Source organism: Euphorbia lathyris, chromosome 5 (genome assembly GCF_963576675.1).
Source record: "Euphorbia lathyris chromosome 5, ddEupLath1.1, whole genome shotgun sequence".
In the NCBI taxonomy this organism is placed as follows: Eukaryota; Viridiplantae; Streptophyta; class Magnoliopsida; order Malpighiales; family Euphorbiaceae; genus Euphorbia; species Euphorbia lathyris.
This window is the reverse complement of record NC_088914.1, coordinates 41,150,060-41,159,352: the sequence shown is the minus strand read 5'-3', so window position 1 is coordinate 41,159,352 and position 9,293 is coordinate 41,150,060. Positions and strand designations below refer to the sequence as shown.

The 9,293-nt window shown below is 34.2% G+C and overlaps 1 protein-coding gene across 2 annotated transcripts; it reads left to right on the top strand.

Annotated features, from left to right (window-relative positions):
* The first annotated feature begins 3,238 nt into the window (after positions 1 to 3,238).
* Positions 3,239 to 8,122, top strand: LOC136230463 (uncharacterized). 2 transcript variants are annotated; one of them, XM_066019527.1, is made up of 6 exons: positions 3,239 to 3,445; positions 3,933 to 4,075; positions 4,166 to 4,295; positions 5,192 to 5,383; positions 6,585 to 6,796; positions 7,994 to 8,122. In XM_066019527.1, exons 1-5 carry the CDS (start codon positions 3,260 to 3,262, stop codon positions 6,792 to 6,794), a joined length of 861 nt encoding a protein of 286 aa, XP_065875599.1. In that variant the 5' UTR covers positions 3,239 to 3,259; the 3' UTR covers positions 6,795 to 6,796; positions 7,994 to 8,122. The 2 variants fall into 2 exon arrangements, with proteins under 2 accessions (XP_065875599.1, XP_065875598.1); XM_066019526.1 differs by lacking the exon at positions 7,994 to 8,122 and having other exon boundaries at positions 6,585 to 6,974.
* Positions 8,123 to 9,293: the final 1,171 nt, after the last annotated feature.

Here is a 9,293-nt window from a genome sequence, read left to right as displayed (position 1 = left end):
AAGTTAAGTGATATGTTTGAATAGGGATTGACATAATACTGTTGAGACTTGCATGTGACAATGTCTTCTGTTGTGAACAGAGAGCTGATCTCACAAGCTTCAGATATGTAGATATCTGGGCAGTTACATGGATCCGGTGAATGAGTTCATTAGGATTGGGGACCCGACTTGAGATAACAGGATGGATGGATTTATCCTGTGTCACATGTTCATCACATTGTTATTAATAGGTATAAGTAATCCTAAGACTCAAAAGAATATTAATTAGTGATTCTGGATTATGGAATGTGATACTTTGACTTTGTTCAAACACGATCCATAACAGGGATGACTTTGCGGTGTGTGCGGGAAGGCGTTGGGTATCACATGAAGTAATTGCAGAATAGTTAATATTGGATTGAGCATTTGTCACTCCTGATAAATGAGAGATATATCCAGGGATCACTTGTGGAAGACTTAACTCTAAATCCTTGCAAGGTGATTGATTAAGGGTTGAAATAAAGATTTCACTTAATCTATCTATTCAGAGTTAACTCGACATGTACAAGTAAAACGAACGTCTCGCTATATATGGCTTGACATAATCCATAGTCATAAGATTCAGTTCAAGGATGTAGTTGATAAAGGATCGAATTATACCGCACTTAATACAGAAAGGTTAACGACGAAATCAACCTGTCTTCTTATAGCTTTGGGGGAATGTTTATGGTTCTGCTATTCACAGTCTGCGCACTCATCCCGTTATACAAAGATTAAATATAATTTTGGAAAATTAATTTAATGGTTGTATACGGCTAGTAGCAATAAGAACCTAATAGGTCACACATAAGACTTAGAACCAAAAAGAGGAATGGATTATAATTAATAGATGGAAGCCCAAAATAGTTTTCAAGGCCCAATAAGGAAAGGGGGTGGCAAATTGTGCATGGGTTTTGCACATGTGGGAATTAATTTATTTTAGACAATTATGATTAGATTATAATTGTGGTTAAATTAATTATAGGATAATTAAATTAGAAGGTTTAATGTGATTATGTTTCTTCTAATTATTATTCTATCAAACAACTAAATATTATCTTTATATTTAGATATAATTATAGATAGTATTAATAGAATATTATTTAGAATAAATCTCTAAATAAGTAACCTAATTCTATCTAACTAGGGTTTAGATACAAGAGGCTATTTATACCCCCTTTATAGGAGAATTTCGGCAAACCCTAATCCACTAGAGAGAGAGAATTTCGAACCCCTACCGTAGAGGAAGAAATTGCTCCGCTTGCTTCCATCCGATTAATTCTATCTCTTCCTTTTTCTCTTTGATCTTGTGTTGATTTGTTAGAGACAATCTTTACTGATTGTTTTCTTTTGGTTAGGATTCTGACTGATCTGTTCTTGTGTTTTTCTTTGTGCTCGTGAACTCGGAACTAGAGTTGAGGGCACTTCGTTAGCAACGGTAGATAGTACGTCATATAAGGTATTTCCTTCTATCATTCTTTATATGAAATAACGATTAACGGATCTTGGTTTAAGGAAATAGGTAAAAAAATTTCTATTTCCGCTGCCCTATGATTGCCTATTTCCATTGACATACAAACTATATACACTGCCATTGAACTACAAATTTTAGTTGATGGAGAGGAGAAAAAAAGGCAAATTTCCTGTCATAAGATGATTTTGAACCTGCTCTAATTCCTCCCAAGACAATTCCTGATCCAGATGATAAGAAGCCTGAGGACTGGGATGAGAGAGCCAAAATTCCTAATCCTAATGCAGTTAAGCCCGAGGACTAAGATGAAAAGTGTAAATTAAGCGTGTGATCATCCTAATCAGAGTTTAAAAGAATTGGCAACTTCAATAGATAAGATTAACAAAGCTAATCTATGCTATTGAGTTGAGCAAGTCATATCCAAAATACACCTAATTGAACGCATGGCCCTAATACACCAAATGCTTAAAACCATATAAATCTAAAAAATAAGATTCCTAGAATATATTAGAATACGACTTATATTGGCTTTTGTTGAAGAAATATGACAGTAAGATTCCATACCTACCTGCATTCATGTGTGCCAGACATTTTCAGTTAGAGTAAAGTTAATGAAAATCAACTGCATTAGCAAGAATACATAAGATTTTAGTCAGAGTGAAATAGTATAGGGAGATGGATCAAAAATTGAGAGACATGTTGCGAATGACAAATCATAATTCAAAAAATAAGATGTAAATCAAAATTAACTTCGGTTGAATACAAAAATGTTAGCTAAATGAAAATGCATAATTTGAAACCCTAATTAAACGCATACAGATAAATAAAACTGACCGTAGTTGAACAAAGAATCAAGATGGTTAGCATTTTCCACCTATCATGAAACATTTGATGCACATGGTAAGAGAGAAGACCATATGATGCAGAGAGATTAAAACAACTATTGTAATGGGTAATGAAGGAACAATTGAGGAAAATTGGTAGATAACTGAGAGAAAGCGAGCCGTTTTGAATTTGAAAGATGAAGAACTTGATGGAAGCGGATTGAACCAACACTTGATGGAAGCAATTTTCAATATACGATCATTATATTTTTTTTTCTCTATCACGTAATGAACATTTAGGATTATTCTAATTTTTTTTTTAAATAAATGATCAATTAAAAATGATTTAAACTTAAACGAGGGAGAAAAAAAACACATCAGCTATGTGCTTAGGAAATAGTGACACATCATCATTTGTATCTTCAGATTTAGATTATATATAGATAGATTATAAATGTATGTTTGTTAATTTATTTACAATTTGTAAATTTAAATTATTTTTTAACAAAACATTAATATCACTATACGTAGATGATATAAAATTTAAAAAATATAAAAATATTAAATTTATATACAAAAAATGTATCTACCCGTATAACGCACATGCACTATACTAATAATACGAATATTAGTTAGCATTTAGCATGTAAATGAACAAAATGACATTGTAATCGAAAAACATAACATATGAACCCTTTTCAGTTTGGTTTTCTTCAGTTTAAAAATCGAACAAAACTGAACCGGAAACTAATTCCACTCTAAATCGCATATCGAATTGAATCGAATTATAAATTGATTTGGATTGGTTGAGTTTTTTTAGTTCGGTTTTTTTAATTTTTGGTTTTCAATTTGGTTTTGCTGACCCCTACCCGATACCCCAATACATATTTATAGGTTCACATGCATAATCCACCGTTAGATCTTATTAAATCTCCACACCTTACTAATGCTGCCAGTTGCTACACTGTCACCATCTTCGTCCTCTAGAATTTTCGCTTCCCATTTTCCTACTGCCTTTTCTCTTCTGCGTATTTCCTTTCCTTCTCTCTCCGCTTCCCGTTTACAGGTTCGTGGAATGGCGGACTCGACTTCTGCTCCATTCAAGAAAATCCAAATTCACAGAGACGATACTGTAAGGAATCGATTTTCTTTTTCGTAAATAATTTGTGCTATTTTGGGAGTATTTGGTTAGGAGCTTCTGTTACTTCAGGGTAATTTTGTGGTCGACGTCGTAATTGGGCTTATTCTGATGGAATTTTTTTTTTTTTTTTTATTTTTAAAATAAATCATTTTATCGCATTTTTAGGAGGCGATTATCTGTTCGATGTTCTGAAATAAATTGTTATCAAGTGACTTGGTAATCGACTATGTTGAACTCTGATTTGATTTTCTTCTATGTGTCATTTTGTGTTCTTGAGTTTCCTTAAGTTGTACAGAAAATGGCGGGCTCCATTTTAATAAGACAAGGACTTATTCCAATTGTAATTCTACATGAGATGAATCCTTTGAGTGGAAAAAGATGTAAATCAAAAATTTTTGTAGGCACAGAGTACCCCATTAGGTTAAGTACTTCTAGTTTGATTATAATTTATAAACTCATTTGTTAATTTTGGGATCAGACATTTGATGCCTACGTGGTTGGCAAAGAAGATGCTCCTGGTATTGTTGTGCTTCAAGAGTGGTGGGGTGTGGATTTTGAGATCAAGAATCATGCTGTTAAAATCTCCCAATTGGAACCTGGGTTTAAGGCACTTATCCCCGAGTAAGCATCTATTTCTGGTTGTACTCATGGAAATGGTTCCACTTGTTCTACGTATCCATGGTTCCACTTATTCTCTTGTTGGTGTTTCAGTTTGTTTCGAGGAAAGGTTGGCCTGGAAGTTGCTGAAGCTCAACATTTGATGGATGGTCTTGATTGGCAAGGGGCAGTTAAAGATATCCGTGCTTCAGTTAATTGGCTCAAGGCCAATGGTTCAAAGAAGGTTTCTTTTAAATTACAATCATTTGTTATTTGTTTTTTTTTTCCCTATTACCTGACTATAAAATGCTACTGTCTGGTTCATCTTATTGTTGTATTTATTTATGAACTTTAAGCTGGACTTTGTGTATCATTCAACTTTATGAATTCACCAGCTTAGCATCTTGGACTCCTGGGGCTGTTTGATAACCGAATTAAGCACTACAAATTAATATATTAAGTGCTATTGGTCTTTTGCCTGTTTGATAACACCACTTAAAAATTTCAGTTAAATACAAAAAGTCACCTATTTTGTAAGTCAAAATATTTAACTTGAAATTTTAAGTTGAACATTATCAACTAATATTTTTAAATTCAATACTTATTTTTAGTAATTATTAAACAATTACATCATTTAATAGTTTCATCATTTATAATATTCAACACTTAAAATACATTACTTATTTTTTCAGCACTTGATTTTCATTTTTTGTCAAACATCATGTTTTGTGGAAGAAAATTATACAATAATAAACAGGTTGTTTTGGTGCTTACATAAAATGAGATTAGATGACAACAACAAGTCTGCCTTATACATTTCAGTAATGAGTTACTCATAGCTTATCTTGATTTAAATTTTCTAAATTATGCCTTCAACATCCTTGACAAGACAAGTTTGATCTTAAAAGTTGTAAATGACTCTTTTAGTATTCAAATATTCTTTAAATACCGAGGATGAGAAAGATAGATTATTTTCTTTTAAAAGGTAATCTAGTCCTCTTCTAGTGATCTTCGATAAAACTTCAATATTTGGTGAAGGTTTTGTTCCTTTATTATTATTTTTTTTTAAATTCTCCTCGGTATATTGACTTCATAATGTTTCAATTGGTTTCCTGCTAATCATGTAATAAATTGTTACAGGTAGGGGTAACTGGGTTTTGCATGGGAGGTGCACTTTCTATTGCAAGTTCTGTTTTGGTTCCTGAGGTTGATGCTGTTGTCGCGTTTTATGGTGTTCCTTCATCAGAACTTGCAGACCCTGCCCAGGCTAAGGCACCTATCCAAGCTCATTTTGGAGAGCTTGACAATTTTGTTGGATTTTCAGATGTTACGGTATGATTCGTTTAGCATTGGTTATTCTTAAATTTATTTTTCCTAGGCTGATTCTGGAGCATTTCTGCAACATAATTTTGTTCCTTCTCAAATGTTTAATTTTTCAGCTCCATTTCACTAAGTAACCCATGAAATACTTGCTTGTTTGCTGAATGTGGGCTTAGTCCTGAATGGAATTTTCGTTGCACATGTTCACTCTCTCAGCTGCACTGCATTATAGAGAAATCATTAAATATGAAACCCATCCACTGCTCTTAGGCTTCTTGGGTGAGGGTAGAGGAGTAGGGTAGGGAGTGAGTATAGAATAGAACCTCAGGTTACAGTCTTTTCAAAATGGGTGCTATGATAGAATAGAAAGGAAACAACCATGTTAGGTTTGGAGAGAGATGGGTTGTGTGTGTGAAAGCACTACATGCTTACTTTCTCTCTGGATTTGCTTGCTCCCATCTTTGGTTAATCAGAGCTTTTATCTAAGTCACTCTTAATTACTGCAATGGTTTTCCTGAATGATATATGATTCAAGTGATCTGCATCTTGGCATATGCATCCTTTTTTCTTGCTTCTGTTTTATTCTTCTGGTTAACTCGCTGAAATATAATGCGTTGTATCATTGGACTAGTTAGATGTTACTAGATGAAGGGTCTATGATGGCAGAACTTTAGTTGCAAGGTCTTTTCTTGATCCCTTGTCCTGCATGAATCATCATAACTGTCAGATAAATGTCCTCAAAGAGTGTAGTGATCACGGAAGTTGATAGATAGTATATAAGATTAGCAAATGATTTTGATATCATAGAACTACTCTTTCTGGAAAGTTTTGACTACGTGCTCACTAGTGCTGCTTGAATATGATGGACAGATTGTAGTTAGTTTTAGCTTTATTCCATCTTGTTATGTTTGATATAGCCAACATGGATTAGAAAAATAATTATGATCTAGTGTCTATCCTTTGTAGCCCTCTTTGATAATTGTTTCTGATGCCTGATGAATACAATTGTTACTGTAACATTATTAATTGTGATCTTTTAGGGTCCATTATTAATTTGGAAATGCAGTAGAGAAGGACGAGGTTATTGAACCAAAATATATTAAAGTGCTTATGCGTGGAAATGCATGTGCAATATATATATATATATTGATTTTAGTCTCAAAAAAAGAAGTAATGCAATTAAAAATGCTGGGATGGGATTTTAATTTGACAGGCTGCCAAGGGTTTGGAAGAAAAGCTGAAAGCATCAGGAGTTCCTTATGAGGTGCACATTTATCCTGGAAATGCACATGCTTTTATGAATCGGTCTACAGAAGGTCTGAAGAGGAGGAAGAGCATGGGAATGCCAGATGAAGATGAAGCTGCTGCCGAGATGGCATGGTCTCGCTGTAAATCATGGATGAATCGCTACCTATCTGTGTAAAGGTATTTGCAAACCTTGAATACATTAGACTTACTTGACTGCTCTGCTCACACAGTAATATAACATGTTCACCTGTTTGGATGCTAATATTACAAGTTGTTGTGATGTTTCTGAGTAAAATATAACACTGTTCATCTCATGGTGTTGGATACTTGTTTTAATAAACTTACCATTTCAACATGTTTCTTCTTTTTGCCACCGTTGTCATTTTATTTATTTTCCATTTTCCATGGGACTACAGTTTGAAAAAGAGGAGCGCCATCACCTAGTTAGTGCACATTGAGATGAACATTAATCTGAATTATATGTATCCTAGACTAGTGCCTCATTTGGCGTAGTAAACACAATTTTTGAACATCTTATCTTACCACATAGGAGCCCCTGACCTATTCAAAATTTTGTCATTTGGTCCCTGATCTATTATTCGGTTACATTTGGCCCCTAAACTATCCCAATTGGTGAAATTTTACCCAATTTAGATGGAAACTTGACAAAACCCTTATCCCCTCGTATGTAATGATATTTTGACATACTTGAAGTTTATTTGTCACATAAATTCTCTTATTTCAAAATAATTAATTAGATTAAAAAAGAAAAACATATAAAAACAAATCTCTATACTAAAATTTATCAAATTTAAGTGTCAAAATATCGTTACGTGTTAATAGAATAACAATTATGTTAAGTCTCCATTTAAATTATGTGAAATTACACCAATTGGGATAGGTCAATAGCCAAATGTAACCAAATAATAGGTTAGACGCCAAATAACAAAATTTTGGATAGGTCAAGGGCCAAATAGTGGTTAAGCCTACCACACAGAAAATCAGTTTCAATTATTATGATGATTAGTACTTAGAAACCTACATATTACAAATTTGAGAATTGAAGCTCCAAACTTACAAATTCAGCCCATTTCAAAAAAAAAAAAAAGTGGATAATGACTATACAATTTGTAGTCATAGAAACACAATTCTTATATCTTTATGCATTAATTATGTACACCAGAACAAGTGTTCTGGATCTAATTGCTACAATACAAACGTTTCATCTATTTCTGATTTTGCGATATTTTCTTATTATATACAATTTTCAAATTCATTGAAATAGCAATTATTTCTTGTTTCACTGAATATTATTTCACATTCAACCATAAAAGATAAAATATTCTACTTACTATTACCATATTTTTGGGAAAGGAATGGACTTCATCAGAAGGTTTTGACCCTGGAGCCATTGTCGCAGCTAATATGAGCTAGGAAGCAGGAAACAGCTTAATTGTGATATTTGGAGACATAGCTGAAAGACTTGTAACATCTGCCTAGAACTAAACTCATATCCCCATGAATACACAACCAGGGGTGTGTTGCATGGATCTGGCAATGCACGTCCTATCTCATGGATAAGTGAACATCTTTATACTAACTTACCGCCTACTGTCCAGGGAGGCCATGTTATGGGATCCGTGCTAGAATTCTCCTCATACATGCGTCATAATAAGATCCCAACCAGCAATGGAGAGATTTAGGAATAGGAGAACGAATTATTCAACTCCCAAACCCACCAGTATAGAAGGAACATATGATGACTTGGACAGGTGTGTGCTCGATTCCTTGTTGAGTTACGGATACTTAGCGAACAAGCCAACTCCCTCTCATAAAGAATCGCCATTCTCCTCGCGGATCTTAAGTTATGAGAAAGATAGAAGGTTCAAACCTCCCACCTTGCTACATTACGAGGGAGAAGGCAACCCAAAAGCCCACGTCCGCCAATACAAAGAGCTTATGGACTTTTGTGATACTAATGAAGGAATCATATACCGAATCTTCTCAATGACCATTATTGGTTCAATTTTTAACTAGCTCGAATCCCTTGTTCCAAGGTCAATTGATGGATGAGAACAGTTGAGCCGAGAATTTTGTGCTAAGTTCACTGGATGTATTCCCTCATGCAGAAAACTATATGATCTGGTGCAAGGAGAAGATCAACCCTTGAGGGAGTACATTGATAAATTCAACCAACTGTGTGTTTAGATCACACGGGTTGATCTCTATTACCGCCATAGAAGCAGTGATCCGCAACACCACATGTGAGAGATTAAGGGAAGACTTAGTCACAAATCGCCCCAAAACCTTTATGGAACTGATTGACATGTCTAAAAAGTTCATGGTTTTGGATGATATAAAGAGGGAACAGAAGGTAACGTTAAAAAGCCGCAAATGTGAAAATAAAGGAAAAGAAGTCCCTCGAGATACGCCTCTAAAAAATAGGCGTAACATTTTAGAACAAGTATACACTCCATTAAACGCTCCTAAAAAAATCCTTACATAGATCGAGAAAAGTCTGTATGAACGAGATATTTAGTATCCTATCTCCAAGGCAGGAAAGAATGTCGGACGAAGCTCTAGAGCATATTGTCAGTTCCACAGAATCAACGACCATGATACGGAGCCCTGTTGGGAACTATCTAAAGAAATAGAAAAGTTGATAGAAAGAGAC

Excerpts from the sequence above, each read along its gene's own strand:
- LOC136230463 (XM_066019527.1), top strand. The coding sequence starts at position 3,260 with ATGCTGCCAGTTGCTACACTGTCACCATCTTCGTCCTCTAGAATTTTC. Across the intron at positions 3,446-3,932 it reads AAATTCACAGAGACGATACT|ACATTTGATGCCTACGTGGT; the intron begins GTAAGGAATCGA and ends TTTTGGGATCAG. Across the intron at positions 4,076-4,165 it reads TTTAAGGCACTTATCCCCGA|TTTGTTTCGAGGAAAGGTTG; the intron begins GTAAGCATCTAT and ends TTGGTGTTTCAG.